At 39.4% G+C, this 19,488-nt stretch overlaps 1 protein-coding gene across 2 annotated transcripts in view; it reads left to right on the top strand.

Moving 5' to 3' along the window:
• Positions 1-19,488, top strand: part of SCP2 (sterol carrier protein 2) — a 156,659-nt gene that overhangs the window by 124,914 nt on the left and 12,257 nt on the right. For both annotated transcript variants that reach the window (XM_058303572.2, XM_023591836.3), the window contains exons 13-14: positions 2,040-2,133; positions 16,144-16,273. In XM_058303572.2, the coding sequence (XP_058159555.1) occupies positions 2,040-2,133; positions 16,144-16,273 (224 nt within the window). The remainder of the gene's footprint in view (positions 1-2,039; positions 2,134-16,143; positions 16,274-19,488) is intronic.

The following is a 19,488-nucleotide window of genomic DNA, read 5'->3' as shown; positions in this document are numbered from 1 at the left end:
GGACAAAGAAGAACACGCAGCAAATAGACACAGAGAACAGACAATTGGGGAGGGGGATGGGGAGAGAAAAAAAAAGTCAGTTGGGATGGGGAGTGGATATAATTTAAGTGTTTGAGCACCTGTTTCCCATATAGAAGGTCCCAGGTTTGATCCTTGGTACCTCCTGAAAATAAACAAACAGACAAAAAATGCCATGGTTAAGTCCTTGGTTCAATCTCTGGTACCTCCTAAAACAAAACAAAACAACAGAACAAAAGTCAATTGGAGCTCTCTGTTTTGATGGGCTAGTTGAAGATGAAATCCACTGAGGACGGAAAGCCTGAGTCTTTAGAAGCCTGTGTGCCAGACCAGAAGTGGCACTGTAAAAACATCTGTAATATCTGCTATGATCCCCCTAAAAATCAAGTAAGACATTTTTCAATAGGAAGGGTTAAAAGCTCATGGAACCATAAAGAGATGATGTAGCTCATGATTCCAAATAGAAGCTGGTCATTTGACACCAGAAAAATGTAATTTCAAGACACTGAAGCTAGATATAAGTCTTCTTTCCCAGTCTAGAACTCTTGGCCACTATAAATCGTGGATATACGACTGAAGATGATTTCATTTTTCTTTTATGCATGAATGTAAATGATTCTTCAAATTAAAAATGGAAACTGACTTTTCTCACTAGAAGTGGTCTTATAGAAACAACTTGCAAAGACATAAGTGGCAGCAAAGGAAAGAGTAAAATACTTTTTTTCTTCTGTCATTCTTTAATCTCCTCCTTAATTTAAGCTCCATGAAAGCAGGATACCTTTCTTATCCCTAATATCTGGCCCAGAATAAATCTTCAAATAAATATTTGAAGTAAAATGAATTGAATTTTTTCATTGATAATATATTCCTGGAAAATGGCATCCATTTTAGTTGTGTTTCAGCAAGACACTTAAATGGAATAACTGGAACTTAAAACACTAATGTAAAATGTATAGATAGGTATATTAAACTATTTGGCTACCTGTGAGTCTGCTTAAAACTCTTAATATCTGATTATAAGACTTGACCTTTTATGAGGCAATGAAGAATGATTGCCAAAAACAAACTATGTATATGAAGAATAGATCCATAAAAGTTTGCTGGTAGGAAATCCTTTATTATGAACATTTTATAGCCTTACTGGATATTTACCATTGATTTTGGTATGGTTTGGTATATACCATTTTGGTATGGTTAAAATTGTTATATTTGCTTTATGTTTAATGTTGGAATGTTCTCAATTGTTTGGCTAAGGTTACACTTCAGGGAATTTTCTGCCTTATATACTCTACATACATGAGAGATATTTAACATGCAAGGGTACAAAATACACATCAAAATATTTGGATGCCTAGTGTACTTGATTGTGTTTTTAGAATGAGATTTAGAACTCATTAATGCTTATATCTGACACAAATGATATGTAATTCTTCTTTTAGTCAGAACATAAAACCCATTTAAAGTGAATCTACTATAAAAAAAAGACAGAAGTATCAAATGAGTTTTAAAGTAGTTGAAGCTGGGGAAGTGGACTTGGCCCAATGGATAGGGACTCTGCTTACCACATGGGAGGTCTGCGGTTCAAACCCCGGGCCTCCTTGACCCGTGTGGAGCTGGCCCATGTGCAGTGCTGATGCGCGCAAGGAGGGCTGTGCCATGCAGGGATGTCCCCTCGTAGGGGAGCCGCATGCGCAAGGAGTGTGCCCTGTAAGGAGATCCACCCAGCGCGAAAAAAAAGTGCAGCCTGTCCAGGAATGGCGCCGCACACACGGAGAGCTGACACAACAAGATGATGCAACAAAAAAGAAACGCATATTCCTGGTGCCGCTGATAAGGATAGAAGCGGTCACAGAAGAACACAGGGAATGGACACAGAGAGCAGACAATTGGGGGGGGGGAGGGCGGCGGGGGGCCTGAAGGGAAGAGAAATAAATTAAAAAAAAAAAAAACTTAAAAAAAAAGAGAAGTCTAATATTTAGGTGACTCCCTATAATGAAGTTGATTTTTCCTGGTTCTTTTAGAAATTGTCAAATTGAGGCTGTTCCAACCAGCGCTGCAGTTGATGGATTTAAGGCAAATCTTGTCTTTAAAGAAATTGAGAAGAAGCTTAAAGAGGTAAGTAAAATTTTTGTGAAATATCAATGGGAGGACCAAGGCTAGGGGAAACAGGTTTTCGGTATTGCCATGAGGTGGAACAGTGTGAAAATATATATCATGTTGGCAAGTATTGAGTGCCTATTAGATTTTTGAGTGTATATTAAACCTCCCTTATAATTCCGGTAAGAATCCATTTCACAAATGTATAAGTCTCCAAATTTGACTTATTTAAAGATCTATAGTAGACTGCTGTTAAAGTCTTACTTCAGGGTAAGAGCTAACTATTACTCTTTTTAAGGCCTCTTTGCCAGGGAGATATTAAATTATGGACGAAGTTAATATGTAACAGGTTTCTAATTTATTTTGGCCTAACTTCCTTGTAAATTAAAAAGATCTTACGTAGAATCATTCAAAAGAATACTATTTAAAATGACCTTTTAACATTCCTAATATCCAAATTGTTTGTGGGTTTGTTTTTGTTTTTTTTTTTCATTTTTTTAATTAGAGAAATTGTGAGCTGACAAAACAATCATGCATGATGTGCAGAATTCTTGTACATCACCCCTCCAACACCTTACATTGTTGTGAAACATTTGTTATAGATTATGTAAGAACATGATGATCTATTACCACTAACTATGACCCATAGCGTATACTTGGTATATTTTTTCCATACACTCCTATTATTAACACTATGAATTAGTATTGTGTATTTGTCATAGATCATGAGAGAACACTCTCATATTTGTACTGTTAATCACAGTCTATCTTCCACCACGTGGTTCGCTGTGTTATATAGTCCCATTCCTTGTACATTCTATCCAAAGTATACACTCAGTGGCTCTCACTTTCATCACAGAGTTCTACAGTTATCACCCCAGTAAACCTTTGAACATTTTTCTTAGTCCAAAAGAAAAAATCTAATACCCCCTTGTTATTGACCCTTGACATTGATATAGTACCTTCTTTGACACTGATGCAAGAATAATACAATATTGCTATTATCTATAGTCCATTAGTTACATTAACTGTATTTTCCCCATACATCACTATATTCTTACCACCTTATAATGGTGACGTACATTTATTCTGGTTCATAGAAGAATGTTATTGTATTTGTATTATTAGCCACAATCCTCATTCACCTCTGGGTTCCCTGTGTTATTCAGTCTGTAGATTATTCTCTAGCTTCCTTTCAATTGACATTTTCATCCCTAGACTACCCCTTTCAGTGCAAATTATTCTTAAAAAGAAATCTTTTGTGTTTGAGTTTTTAAAATAGTTTTTAATTTGTATTTTTTCCGCTTAGCAAAGAGGATACTAATTTTTAAAATTTAAACTGTATAGAAACATGAAAAGTTTTGAATCTGATTTCCACCATTCAGAGCTCACTATATTGCTAACAGTGGTTAATATCCTTTATTTTTCTTTTCTTTTCTTTTTTTTTCTTGAAATTACATATCTGATTAGTGTTCAATATCCATGATATATAGAGATGCTATAATTCAATAACAAAAAGACAAATGACCCTATTGAAAAATGGGCAAAAGACTTGAATAGATGTTTGTCCAGAAAAGAAACACAAATGTTAAAAAAAAAGCACATGAAAAAATGTTCCACATCATTAGTGATTAGGGAAATGCAAATCAAAATTACAATGAGATATCATTTCACACCTTTTAGAATGGCCACTATTAAAAAGACAGAGAACTGTAAGTACTGGAGAGGGTGTCGAGAGATAGGAACACTCACTATTGGTGGGAATGTAGCTACTATGGAGGACTGTTTGGCAGTTCCCAAAGAAGTTGAATACAGACTTGCCACATGACCCTGCAATACCTCTACTGGGTATATACCCAGAAGAACTGAGAACAGTGACACGAACAGACATCTGCACACCGATGTTCATAGCAGCGTTATTCATGATTGCCAAAAGATGGAAACAACCCAGGTGTCCATCAGCCAATGAATGCATAAACAAACTGTGGTATATATACATGATGGAATATTATGCACCTGAGACATGTCTTTAAAAAGCTCAGTACTGGTCACCTCCACTTCTTCCTGGTTCCTCATTTGCAGGCTTTGCCCTGAGAGGGCAGAGCTTAGGTGGTTGAAGGAATTACATGAGCACCAGTACAGATGGGGACCCTCGAGTCAGCCTGTCCTGGATCTGGCTCTTCCACTTATTAGTAACTACTTATCTTCTCTCTGCTTCAGTGGCTTCATCTCAGTACTCAGGCCCCATGGTCTCCACTCTTTATTGTCTCATAGACACGGGGACGTCTCCTGAGCTCTGACCTCTCCAGGCAGGGCAGGCAAAAATTACGTTAGCACAGCAACCCTGCCTGGGCTTCTTCCCAGGACAAGACTTTGGTCCACACTAGGCTCTTGGTGGTTGGAAGGTGGGGGTGGGGAGTCTTCCTCTGGGAGAGTTTCCAACTTCTCAGCCACTTGTGACCCTTCACTCATTCCCACAGACTTTGTCTCCCACAAGCAGCCTACCCATCTTCCTGGCCAGGTACTCCCCTCTCCCCCACACACATAGTCCCACATGCAGCCACTGCCTGCCCATCACTCACACATCACACAGTCACTTGCACCAGGCACTGTCAAAAGTGGCAAGCTCATGCTCGCCCCCACATGCGTGCACCAGAACACTGACCCCCACGCCCCTCCCTGGGCTTAGGTACAGTCGCAGCTGCTAACCGAGCTTTCTCCCCAGAACCTAGCTGGAAGTGCCTAATATCCTTTCTGACATTTGCACAATTTTACATAACCTTGCAATATGTGCTAGTTTAAAATATATATATATATATATATATATATATATATAGGGAAGCGGGTGTGGCTCAACTGATAGAGCATCTCCCTACCATATGGAGGGTCCAAGATTCGATCCCCAGGGCCTCCTGACCCATGTGGTGAGCTGGCCCACGCTCAGTGCTGCTGCGCACAAGGAGTGCCATGCCACGCAGGGTGCCCCACATGTATGGGTGCTCCACATGCAAGGAGTATACCCTGTAAGGAGAGATGCCATGTGTGAAAAAAGTGCAGCCCACCCAGGAGTGGCACTGCACACGGAGAGCTGATGCAGCAAGATGATGCAACAACAAAAACAACAAAAAGAGACAGTTTCTTGATGCTTCCTGATAATGCAAGCAGATGCAGAAGAACACACAGCAAATGGACACAGAGAGCAGACAAGGGGGGAAGGGGAGAGGAATAAAATACATCTTGAAAAAAATATATATATATATATAATATAATCATACTAAGGCAGTCTAACAGTAACTCTCCAAAATAGCTTCAGGCAAAATTAGATACTTCACTGTTTCGAACTTGGAGGCATCTTGGGTTTTCATTATTGATTTTAGTTTTGAGTCCATACAAGATGCAGATGTAGCTGCAGTCATACAATTCAAATGACATCTATTAAGGTGATCAAAATGGGCTGAAATAAACAAAAGTATTGAGAACTCTTAAGATTAAACTGAGTATTTCACTCGTTAGAGTCACAACATGAAAGGCAAATATTGTCCATATCTCTTAACTCCTTGTGACTCAGACGACTTCTTTACATCTAAGGTGATTATGCTGTAGGTGAGGAAATAGCTGGTGTGGTTAATGTAGGGCCCTACATTTCTAGGATTTTCATAATGACGAACGACCGTCCTGAGATAAAGCAGGGCCAGGGCTGGCGGCTCCCAGGTGGGCAGGCACTGTCTCAGGAGCTGTGGACCTATCCCACCACCTCAGAATAGCTACTCAGGCTGCTGCCACCTTGTGGGGATGCACCTGCATGGGACTATCTGATGTTTTTTTGTTTTGGGTTTGTTTGTTTTTTTAATTTTTATTAGAGAAGATGTGAGTTTACAAAACAATCATGTATACCATACAGGATTCCCATATATCGCCCACCGTCAACACCTTACATTGTGACACATTTATTACAAATGATGTACCAATATTGTCATGGTATTGCTATCTATACAGCTATTATATTTGGTGTATTTTCCCACAAACCATCCTATTATTAACACCATGTTTTAGTATTGTATATTTGTTATAGTTCATGAGTGACTATTCTCTTAATTGTGCTGTTAACTACAGTCCATCATCCACCATGTGGTACTCTGTATTATAACAGTCCGCTGTCTTGTACAGTCCATCCAAAGTGTACACTCAGTGACTCACAGTTTCAGCACAAAGTTGTGCTTTCATCACCTTAGTCAATTTTATTTATTTTTATTTTTTAAATATTTATTTATTTCTCTCCCCTTCTCCCCGCCCCCAGTTGTCTGTCCTCTGTATCCATTTGCTGCGTGTTGTTGTTTTGTCTGCTTCTATTGTCAGCGGCACGGGAATCTATGTTTCTTTTTGTTGCGTCGTCTTGCTGCGTCAGCTCTTCTGTGCGGCGCCGTTCCTGGGCAGGCTGCACTTTCTTTCGTGCTGGGTGGCTGTCCTTATGGGGTGCACTCCTTGCACGTGGGGCTCCCCTATGTGGGGGACACCCTGCTTGGCATGGCACTCCTTGTGCGCATCAGCACTGCGCATGGGCCAGCTCCACACGGGTCAGAGAGGCCCGGGGTTTGAACCGTGGACCTCCCATGTGGTAGACGGACGCCCTAACCACTGGGCCAAGTCCGCTTCCCGCCTTAGTCAATTTTAGAACGTTTTTATTACTCCAGTAGGAAAAATCCCACATCCCCATTGTTGTCCCTTAACTTTGATATAGTACCTTCTTTGCCATTGTTGTAAAAATACTATATTAGTGTTAACTATAGTTTATAAATTATATTAGTTTTATTTTTACCATGTATGACCATATTCTTAACCCCTTATAAATAATCTAGAGACTTACAACATAGTGATTTTGGTGGTAGATGAGGATTCTTATACCTATACTGTTAACCACAATCCTCATCTACCACCAAAATCACTATGTTGTGTCTAGATTATCCTCTAACTCTCTTTCAGTTGACATTAACCTCCCTAGACTACACTTGCACTTCTCAGCCCACATTCTATTTCCTAGGAACCTATATTCTATAGTTTAACTCCGTGGATTTACTCATTATATTTAGTTCATATTAGTGAGACCATACAATAGTTGTCTTTTTGTGTCTGGCTCATTTCACTCAACATAATGACTGATGTTTTATAATCTGCTTTTTTCTCTTGACAGTATATTTTGGACAACACCTATATGGGACTAAATGTTCTTGTGTAACCTTTTTTCTTTTGACAGTATGTTCCATGCAAATAAATAAAAATCCTTACAATAACTGCAGTGACCACATAGTATGCATTTGTATATATGCGTCATTATTTCACCAGCCTTCTATGGTGAACATCTGGTTGTATCTAAATTTTGCAAGTAAAATAGTGCCATAATAAATTTCCTTTAGCACTCATCTTTAAACACTTAAGCCATGATCACCTTAGCATGAATAATTAAAGAAGAAAATTGTTGGATTATAGGGTATGTACATGTAGCATTTTGATACATACTGTCAAACTGCACTGGAAAGATTCAGTTACTAATTTACAAACTTAAAATTCATGAGAATGACTATTTTTCTATATCTTCTCCAGTACTGTGTTTTTTTTTACTAGTTGTTCATTTTAATCTTTGCTAATCTAGGAGGAAAAAATATCTCATTATTATTTGGTTTTATAGCTTTTTAAAAATTATTATTACAAGTATTCACTGTAAAATGAAGAAGTTGGATGGACTCCATAAGGGTTTAGTTCAGATATTTTGTGGGGAGCCAGTGTAGCTAAGTGGTTGAGTGCCACCTTCCCACATACAAGCTCCCAGGTTCAATCCCTGGCCCCAGTTCCTAAAAAAAAAATTGCGTTTTTTTTTTCACACCACCAAAATTTTTCTGCTGAGCAACCTATCAAATAACCTCTTCTGCCAAGTTGCTCCATTTTTTCAAGCCTATTCTGTTTAAAAAAATAAAAAAAAATAGCTTAGAGATTATCTACAAAATGAGGTATGGCTGGCTATATTTACCTATCATGGAATACTTCATTACTGGGATTAACAAAGCACTGCTGTTTTAATTTTTTAGTTTTCTTTTAGTTTTGCTATTGTATAACTCTTAACTCTCATTTTAATTCTTTTCTCCATAACTTCACCTCCATGAACCTGTCTCCTTGATTCTTTTCTCCTTCCCACGATTGTCAGTTTCCTAAATGTTTGCAGGACCAGAAAACAAAAGTCTTGGAATCTTTTGTCAATTCATGCATTCTCTGCATTAGCAAAGGAAGCCTGGCAAGAGATTTTATTTCCACTTTTGTCTTTGTTAGCAATACTCCATTCCCCTTCTTTGAAATCTGTCTTAATTTTTTTTCCTATTAAGTTTTTTAGAAAGAAGTACTTTTCTTCATAAAAGGAGGCACTTAAAACTTTCTGAGTCCTAATGATCTCCAGTTTCGCAACAAACACATATTTTCTTTCCCCTTTTAACTCTCTCCTCCTTGTCTGTTTCCTTATCCTCTCTCACTTCCACTTCAGTGCGAATGTTTTATTGACCAAGGGATGTGGTTTTATAAAAGGATCATTTGGTTCTCAAAAGTAAGAGCAAGTACACATTGTACACATTTATATACATCTGTCTGAAGGAGGTAGGAGGATAAATCGTAAGATTGTAGGAATTTCTCTCCAAATGTGCAGGTAGAATTTCTAGATGTTTGTTGGTATTTTACTGCTCTCGCTTGTTGGTGTCAACTCATAACTCTCTTCCTGAGGTATTATGCAAGCAGGTGGCATGTATGCACAAGGAAGTACCCATGAGCCCTTGGCCCCAGAACAAAGCCTGACTCTTATGTTGACCAGCACACCAGCATTATTAGAATATATTCACAGAACCTTGAGAGATAAAACTTTTTTTTCAAAAATCTTGAAAGGCTTTGAACTTGAACTTTAAAAAAATTTGTTTTATGATGGCAAAAACAGCTCTGCTGTCATAGACTAAAGTTTGGAAGTATTGCCGTAACCTGCTTTGCACAGTGGTATGGTCAAATGGAAGGAGCACTGAATTTGGGCTAAAAACCAAGCTGCTAATGAGTTCTGTTGTTTTGCTTATTAACTGTATATCCCTGCTCTCAGGAAACATAATGTTTAGTGGTAAGAAAGATAGGGGGAAAATTTTCCAGCAAAAAATAACTGCTTTAATAAGAGTATATTTTAAATTTTAGTGATGCATGTGTGAAGAGGGCTATCAGAGTATCTGGTAAAGACAGAGAAGACTTCCGCAGAGAGTTAGCATGTGAGCTGAGGCTTGAATGATGAGGTCAGGGGTGGGGGTGGAATCCCAGGACAGGCATGAGCAAGAAGCATGGAGGTATGGGAGAACTTGGTGCATATGTTTGTGGAATTCAGTATGTTCAGTATCATTAGAACATAAAGCCTGAGGAAGATGGGAAGGGTCTAGAGATAAAGAGGAAGAAATATCTTTCAGATCATGAATATGTAAAGACATTTTTCATACTGTAGGTGATGGATAGCCATTGAAGAAACCTAAGCCTGAAAGTGTTAGATGGCTTATGTTAGTGTTACATGGGCTATGTTAGATGGATTCCTTGGTGGCAGTATAGAGAACATTTTGAAGGTTCTTAACCTTTATGAGTCTCAATTGTTTTGCCTGCCCAACTCAATAATAATGCCTGCCCATCTACATGTGTTTTTTTAAAAGGATTAAAAATATAATGTAAGTAAAAGCATTTGAAAATTCTGACCCCTCCAAAAAGATTATTGTTGTTAATAACTTTTCTAAAGTTAACTTGAAATAACTTGAATGATCTATTTTAAGGAAAGCCAAAGTAAGGGAATTTCTCTTGTCACTTAACCTGATAGTCATTCTGACTTCTTGGTATAATTAGAAATCAGTTGTTAATTTTCAGGGTACCAACATACAAGAGATGCCTCCATAACTGTTGAGATAAGTAGGCCAAAGGTTTTTCTTAGTATGAAGCATATTACATATGGTTTTTTTAAAGATTTGTTTATTTTTATTTATCTCTCCCCTTCTCCCCCCCCCCCATTATCTGCCCTCTATGTCCATTTGCTGTGTGTTCTTCTGTGTCCGCTTGTATTCTTGTCAGCAGTACTGGGAATCTGTGTCTCTTTTTGTTGAGTCATCTTGCTTTGTCAGCTCTCTGTGTGTGCGGTGCCACTCCTGGGCAGGCTACACTTTTTTTTTTTTCGTGCTGGGCCGCTCTCCTTATGGAGTGCACTCCTTGCACATGGGGCTCCCCTACGTGGGAAACACCCCTGCATGGCAGGGCACTCCTTGCACGCATCAGCACTGCGCGTGGGCCAGTTTATCACATGGGTCAGGAGGCCCTGAGTTTGGACCCTGGACCTCCCATGTGGTAGGTGGATGCTCCATCCGTTGAGCCAACTCCGCTTCCCTTAAATATGTTTAGAACAACTTCCTTGGAGCCTTAAGGCTCATGGCTGATTCCAAATGGACCCAGTGTGTTGCCTACCTAAGTATAAGAAAAAGATTGGCACACCTACTAGAATGACTGAAATAAAAAAGTACAACAGTAACAAGTGTTAGTGAGGATGTGGAGAATTTGGAACTTTATTTATTATTGGTGGATGTGACAGTTTGAATTTTGTGAATCCAAAAAAGCAAACGATTATGTTTTAAACATATCCATATCTATTCCTGTGGGTGTGAGACCCTGTTTGATTGGATTACGTTAGTGGGTGTGATTCGCGTTGAGTCTCTTCCCTCTTCCTGGGTCTGGTATAAAGGGAGACACAGAGAGACAGACACAGGAAAAGAGAGCTACCATGTTTGATTCTGCCATGTGAGAAAGAGGACTGCAGGGAAACAAGCCGCTGAGAGGCTCAAAGAGCTGAGGCCCAGAAAGAGATAAGCCTTATGCCTGACTGCTCACAGCTGAGCTCCAAGAGACAGTAGATTCTGAGGGGAAGGCAGAGCCCTCCACAGAGATTGACAGCTGTTTTCACCATGTAGCTGGCTTTTGTGAGATAGCATCTCTGCTGATGCCTTAGTTGGGACCTTTCATGGCCTTGGAATGTAACTTTTACCCCAAATAAATCCTCATTATAAAAGCCAACAGCGAGCAGATGTGGCTCAAGCGGTTGAGCACCTGCTTCCTAAATGGGAGGTCCCAGGTTCAATCCCCTGTGCCTCCTAAAAAACAAAAAACAAACAAGCAAGCAAACAAACAAAAAAAAACAACTCAGGGGAGTCAATGTAGCTCAGTGGTTGAGCGTCAGCTTCCCATATTCGAGGTTGTGGACTCAATGCCCACCCTTAGTACCGTTAAAAAAAAAAAAAAAAAAAAGTAAAAGCCAACAGATTTCTGGTAATTTACATTGGCAGCCCTTTGGCAAACTAAAACAGTGGGATTGTAAATGGCAGCCACTTTAGAAAACAGTTTTAGCAGTTCCTCCAAAAGTGAAATACAGAGTTTCCATATGACCCAGCAATTCCACTCCTGGTTATATACCCAAGAGTAATGAAAATGTATGTCTACACAAAAAATGTGCATACAGATGTTCATAGCAGCTTTACTCACAATAACCAAAAGGTTGAAATAACCCAAATGTCCATCAGCTGATGAATGAATAAGCAAAATGTGGTATATCCATACAATGGAAAAAAATTTAGTAATAAAAAGGAATGAAATACCGATACATGCTACAACCTGGATAAACCTTGAGAACATTGTGCCAGGCGAAAGAAGCCAACCACAAAAGACCACATATTATATGATTCCATTAATATGAAATATCCAGAATAGGCAAATACATAGAGACAGGAAGTAGAATAATGGTTGCCAGGGGCTAGCGAGAGTAGAGAGAGATTATTAATGGGTATAGGTTTCTTTTTGAAGTGATGAGAATGTTCTAATATTATATGGTAGTATTGGTTACACAACTCTGGAATATACTAAAAGAAAACACTGAATTGTATATTTTTAAAGGTGAATTTTATGGTATGTAAATTATATCTCAATAAAGCTATTATAAAACAAAAACAACAAAAAGAAAGAGTAAGTTTAGGCAGGCTCTCTGCATACATAGAAACAGAGGTCCATATTTGATGCCAGTTTATGTAAGCTCCTCAGGGGCAATAATTATCTGAGTATACCAGGTAGTTATCAACAGTGCCTGAACATAGTGAACACTTAAAAAGTTATTAAAAGAGGGAAGCGGACTTGGCCCAGTGGTTAGGGCATCTGTCTACCACATGGGAGGTCCGTGGTTCAAACCGGGGGCCTCCTTGACCCATGTGGAGCCGGCCCATGCGCAGTGCTGATGCGCACAAGGAGAGCCCTGCCATGCAGGGGTGTCCCCCGCGTAGGGGAGCCCCACGCGCAAGGAATGCCATGCCACGCAGGGATGTCCTCGCATAGGGGAGCCCCATGCGCAAAGAGTGCGCCCCGTAAGGAGAGCCACCCAGCGCGAAAGAAAGTGCAGCCTGCCCAGGAATGGCACCGCACACACAGAGAACTGATGCAACAGAAAGAAACACAGATTTCTGTGCCGCTGATAAGGACAGAAGTGGTTACAGAAGAACACGAGTGGACACAGAGAGCAGACAACTGGTGTGGTGGGGGGAGGGGTAGGGAGAGAAATAGATAAAAAATAAATCTTTAAAAAAAAAGGTTATTAAAAGAATGACTATTATGAGACTAAAGGAAAGAATGTTGGATATAAATTATTGCAGAGATATAAGGCTGAAATAAAAGCTATTAGAACTAATAAGGGAATGCAATCAAGTAGCTAGTTTCAAAATAAATATATACTTTATTTCTCTATATTATAACCCAGGCATAAAGTATAATGAAAAAAGAATAGTAATAAGATATAAAAGATATAAATATATAAGGTATAAAGATATAAAGTATATATGTCTTAGTTTCCAAAGGGTTGCTGGTGCAAAATACCAAAAATCTATTGGCTTTTTTTTTTTAAGGAAGTACTGGGAATTGAATCCGTATTTGGGAAGCAGGCACTCAACCTCTGAACTATACCTGCTCCACCCAATGGCTTTTATAAAGGGTTTTTTTTTTAAAGATTTATTTATTTTATTTATTTCTCTCCCCTTCCCCGCCACCCCAGTTGTCTGTTCTCTGTGTCTATTTGCTGTGTGTTTTTCTTTGTCCGCTTCTGTTGTTGTCAGCGGCACGGGAATCTGTGTTTCTTTTTGTTGCATCATCCTGCTGTGTCAGCTCTCCGTGTGTGCGGCGCCATTCCTGGGCAGGCTGCACTTTCTTTTGCGCTGGGTGGCTCTCCTTAGAGGGCGCACTCCTTGCACATGGGGCTCCCCTACACGGGGACACCCCTGCATGGCACAGCGCTCCTTGCACGCATCAGCACTGTGCATGGGCCAGCTGCACACAGGTCAAGGAGGCCCGGGGTTTGAACTGCGGACCTCCCATGTGGTAGATGGACGCCCTAACCACTGGGCCAAGTCCACTTCCCATAAAGGGTATTTATTTGGGGTAAAAGCTTACAGTTCCAAGGCTGTGAAAAGTCCCAACTCAAGCCATCAGAAGAGGTGCTTCTCACCAAAGTCAGCTGCCAAGTGTTGAAGCAAAATGGCGGACAATCTCTGACTGGTCTCTGCCTTCCTCTCTCAAGCTCAGCTACTCTGCTTTCTTCCTGATTTCAGCTGCAAGCTGGCGTAGGGCTTGTGTTTTTCTGGGCCCCTATTTTAGTCTCAGCTGTTCTGCTCTGTTCCCAAGTTCAGCTCTAAACTATCAGGCAAATGGCTCACCTCTCCCCAGGCCTCAGCTATTTGAAACTCTCCTTTCTGTCACATGGCAGGATAAAAAATGGCAGAGAGCTCTCTCTTTCTGTGTCTGAGTGTTTTGTTTGTTTGTTTTTCAGTTTTTTGTTTGTTTTGTTTTTTTCTTTTGTTTTATTATGAGTGTCCATTTATATCAGACTCAGCAAGGGGCCGGGGACTCAACCTGACTCCCGCCCCTATGATGTAGTCCACAGCGAGCTTAACAGGTAATCTAATCAAAGGCCCCTCAGCTGAAATTAATGCAATTAAAGGGTATCACACTAAGAAGAATAGGTTAGTTTGCAAACATAATCTTTCTCTTTTTGGGATTCATAAATAATCTCATGCTGCCATAATATAAGAATTAAAATATGAATATAAGATGTAAAATACCTAAGAATAAGCTTAGCAAGAAATGTACAATAGCCTATGTCAGAAAAAATTGACAAAATCTTACTAAGGGACTTTAAGGAAAACTCGAAGCTGTACCATATTCATGGATGGGAAGACTTAATATTGTAATGATATTACTTCTCCCTCAAATGGAACCTACATATTATGTAACTCCATCTAAATCCAATAGTATTTTGGGGGGGAAAAAACTAATAAAAGGATTACAGAGTATACACAGAGGGAAAGAAATTGTCCAAAAAAAAAAAAAAAATCCAAAAATAGCCATGAGTATCCGGAAGAGAGGAATTATGATGGGAATTTACTTGTACCAAAGAGTAAAGTACATTATGAAGCAATAATACTGGTATACAAATAGCAGGGAGATCATGGAATAAAATTTTAAAATGCTAATATGTATCGAGCAATTACTCTGTGCTTTGTGAGTATTTACATAATTATCATACCCTGTGAGGATAACTTAACTGTTTCCATTTAACAGATAAGAAAACAGACTCAGAAAGGTTTAGTAACTTGCCCAGGATTATATAAGTTTGAAGCAGAGTGGGAGTATAATAAACACGTGTTATCTGATTATAGATTCAATGTTATTAATTAGCAAAGTTTAATTTTAGGAATTTATTCATAAAAATAAATGAGGCAAAAATATTTAGCTATAAGAATGTTATCACAGCATTTTTACAAGAGCCAGAAGTAAGAACTAGCATAAATACCAAGCAAAAGGACATTGGTTAAGAAAGGTATGATACATATCTAAATTAAAGACTATTTGTAGCCATTTGCAATTATTTGGAAGACTATTTAAACTTAAAAGTAGATTACAAAACAGTATGTACAATATGTTCCCATTTAAATATATATATGCAGAGGCAAAAGATGGAGATTGATACCAAAATATGATTTGCTGTGGGTAATAAAATTATGAATGATTTATATATTCTTTTTGCTTATCAATATTTTAAATTTTTTCTACAGTGAAATGTGTTTTTCTAAAAATAAATAATTTCAACAAAATACTGTATTTTTCTGATTTCTTTCTTTTTTTTTAATGCTTGTGAGGTTGTTGTCATCCTTTCGTTATTCACCCTGCCAGTGGGGCTTAGCTGCATTTCTGTGCTCCTTATGTCCCCTCTGCTTCCCTCTATTGCAGTTCTGATCATGGTGTATTTACTTGTCTAATCCTTTTCTCTTTGTCCTTGGTGCCTAGAACACTGCCTTACTCAATAAATGTTTCAGGAAGGAAAGATGGAAGCAAAGTAGGAATGAAGGGGAGAGGAATAGGGGAATGAAGGGAGAAAGGAAACCCTTCCTGCCAAGAAATGGGTCTGAGATAATTTTTTTTTGTATATAGATGAGTTTCATTTCTCAAGATCCAAAAGTAAGTGGTAAATGGTATAGTACTTGTATAATTCTTTATTTTAATCCAGAAAATGGGTTAACCAAAAAAAGACCTTGATCTCAAAACTTCTTATCTTTAAGTTCTGACTGTAAGAACTGTAGTTTTATTCAAGGAATTTTCCTGCATAAAAAGGAAGTGGGGGTAGGCAGTGCATTTCTAGATTCAAAGAAGCCAGAGTAAATATTTCAAAAATTTTTGAGACAGCAAAGGATATTACAGCAGAAAAATGCTGCCGTACCACCCCCTATCCTCCTCTTCTTCTACCAGTTGTATCCAAAAAGCCATTTTTAATACGAGGAGCCTAAGGGAACATGGGGACTGCTTGCTGGCCCATCTGCCCTTATCATGTATCTATTTAACTATTTAATTTGCTTGGGGAAAAAGCCAGAGAAATAAACTTAATGTAACTCCGTGTTATTTTTTTTCCAGGATGGGGAACAGTTTGTGAAGAAAATTGGTGGTATTTTTGCCTTCAAAGTGAAGGATGGCCCTGGGGGAAAAGAAGCCTGCTGGGTGGTGGATGTGAAGAACGGCAAAGGATCAGTGCTTCCTAACTCAGGTCAGTACAGTGGGGTCTTCCTTTATGAAGGAGCACGGACAAGGTTGTCAACTAGGAACATGGGGGTCTGTTTTGGTGGTCCCCAAAAGAGCTTGCTTTAGAGGTATAGAACCTTGTTAAAGAACCAGTGGGTCCCTAGAACAGGAATAAGTCAAAGCCTCCTCCTCCCAGATATTGGGAGGCTCCATCATAGAGTCACCAAAAGCCCTGGCTTTGAAATCAGACAGTCTTGGGTTTGGGTCCTGCCACACACGGATTCTGACCTTGAGTAAGTTATTTAATTTCTCTAAGCCTCAGTTTTCTCACCTGTAAATGGGAATAATAAATGGTGTTTATTTCATGGTGTTGGTGTGAGGATTTAGAAATAATACCCATTAAACTCATGCTACTGTGCATGTGTTTATGTACCTTCAGAAGATCTGTCTCTTGCCACTTCCTCATGTCCCAGTCTTTAACCCACTCTAGTCAGCTTTTGTTCTCATACCTGTCAAAGTCACTGATGCCTACCACATTGCTAAATTCAGTGGTTAATTCCTAGCTTTCATCTTATGATATTGTATTTACAGATTTTTCTCTCACCTTCTGGCTGTTTCTTCCTGGTCTCTCTTTATTTTTTTAAAGTGTTTTTGTGTTTTTTTAAAAAAAGGTTTATTTATTTATTCCCCCCCAACCCTAGTTGTTTGCCCTCACTGTGTGCTCTCTGTTGTCTATTCATTGTGTGCTTTCTGTGTCTGCTCGTCTTCTTTTTAGGAGGCACCAGGAACCAAACCTGGGATCTCCCATGTAGGAAGGAAGTGCCTAATCACTTGAGCCACATCCATTCCTTGTTTGTTTTGTTTCTCATTGTGTCTCCTCATTGTGTCATCTCTTTGCATCAGCTTGCCATGCCAGCTTGCTTTCTTGCTTGTCTTTAGGAGGCACCAGGAACCAAACCTGGGACTTCCCATGTGGGAAGCAGGGACCCAACTTGCCTGAGCCTCATCTGCTCCTTCCTGGTCTCTCTTGCTGGTTTCCCCTTATCTCCAAATCTCTAAACTTTTGGGTACTCCAAGTCTTGGTCATTGGACCTCTTCTCTTTTCTCTGCTCACTTTCTGGGAATCCTATCTAGTCTCCTGCTTTAAAAATCATCTTTTAAAAAAAAAATCTACACTGATGTTGCTCAGATTTGTATCTTCAGCCTGGACCCATACACTGAATTCAAAATTATATATCCAACTGCCTAACTGACAAGTTTACTTTGGATACCTAATAGATATCTCAAACCTAACATTATAAAAGTAAACTCCTGGTTATCTTCCCTCCCCCCTTTAATTACCTACTCCTCCTACTGTCTTCCTCTTCTCAGTAAACTGTACCTCTATTCTACCATTTCTTCAGTCCAAACACCTTAAGTCATCCTTTACTCCTCTTTTTCCCACACCCCACAGTCTAGTCCAGCAGCAAATCCTGTCCTCCACTACTGCTACCCTGGTCCAAGTCCCCCCATCGTCTTTTTCCTGGTCTCTCTGCTTTTACCCTTCCCCATGAACAATCTCTTCTCCACTTCTAGCCTCCAGAGCTGTGAAGCAATAAATTTCTGTTGTTTTAAGCCATGAGGTTTGTGGTACTTTGTTACAGAGCCCTAAGACGCAAAGGTAGTCCCTGAACCAAGAGCCTCCAAGTTCAAGTAGTAGCAAGGAGGAAAAAAATCATATCCCCATTACCATTCCCTGTCATCCTAGTCTGGTTTATTTTTCTCCATGCCACTTATGGCCATCTGATATACCACATGATATTTTACTTATTGATTGGCTCAGTGTCCATCTCTTCTACTTCAATCATAAGCTCCATGAAGGCATAGCTTTTTCCCGGTTAGTTTCACTCCTGCATTGCCGATGTCTAGAATAGTAACAGACACATGGTAAAGCATTAAAATAAGTAATTTAAAAATGAGTGACAGAATGAATGAATAACACTTAGTGTTCATTAAGTGGTAGCTATGTTATACTGTTAGGTTTCTTCTGTTGAAGAGAGCCTGGTGTCACTTAGAAATATGATGGATTGGGATCAGCTTTTTTGAAGGGCTTTAAATGCCATGCTCTGAATTTTGAAAGTTATTTTAAATCAATCAAATTAATCAATCTATTAAAGCTTTTTAAGTCATAACTGGGTTTAGGAGGATGAAGCTGGTACTTTAGACCTGATGAATTAGAAAGGGAGAGACCAGAGGCAGAGAACACTTACGTGAACAGATGCTGTTCTGTCTAAGTGAGCAGAAAAGATGGTCCGAGAACTGGCAGTGAGAAAAAAAGGAAGGAGTTACAGTGTAGAAGCCAGACATATTGGAGGTGAAATTGATGGCACCTGGAAATTGTATAGGAGAATGTCTATCACAGATAAGAGTTTCATTATTGATCTTACTGAGGGGAAGTGGTGAGGGAGGGAATGACTTCAGGAGCAGAGTTAGCCTTAGAAAAGGAGGGGGAGGTTCTTCTTTGAGAAGGTAGAGTAATATTCAGGGGCACTTTAGTTGGAGGGGAGGTTGGCAGAGCTCCTGGAATAGCGTGGAGCCCTCGGAGGCAGGAGGAAGGTGAAGGGCACTGCGGTGTGCACTACTGCGTAAGTAGTCAGCTAGGGACAGGGAAGAAAAAGCTGAGCAGGAAGAGTTCCTGGCATGAGCAGCGTGGTTTTGTAGTAGAAGATTCCTGAAATACGTGTTAAGTAGTCTGTTCTTTTTCTAAATGACTGGGCAAAAAAATGACTAGATATTTGCATTCCGTGAGTTGCCATGCTAAGGTTGTATAGGAACAAAAATAAAATACTTCATCTGGATTCTAGCTTTTAGAAATAGAAAGAATTTTGGGAAATATAATACTGCCATTTTTAAAACGAGAGTTAGTATTACTAGTTACTTTGGGATCATATCATCTTGGCAGATTTTTGTTAAATGATTTTTCTCCCTCCCCGCCCCCCCCCCCTTTTTTTGTTGTCCTGAAAGAATATGCTTAAAGAAAGCTGTTGAATAATTTCAAAAAAGCCTTGTTCCCTCTCTCCCTGCATTAGGTGCCCCATTCCAGGCCTGAAGGGATCTTAACGTGAGGCAGGACTTCTGCTGAAACTGATACTTTTTGGCAGCAGGAATGGCACTGAAATATGAACTTTTACAGTAAAAGTAACCACTGGAAATTGCCAGCTCCTTTTACATCAACTAACAAATGACTGTTTGTTAGAGATT

This window comes from Dasypus novemcinctus, chromosome 9 (assembly GCF_030445035.2).
Source record: "Dasypus novemcinctus isolate mDasNov1 chromosome 9, mDasNov1.1.hap2, whole genome shotgun sequence".
Classification (NCBI taxonomy): Eukaryota; Metazoa; Chordata; class Mammalia; order Cingulata; family Dasypodidae; genus Dasypus; species Dasypus novemcinctus.
The sequence above is the reverse complement of the archived record's forward strand: the minus strand, read 5'-3'. Positions and strand labels throughout refer to the sequence as shown.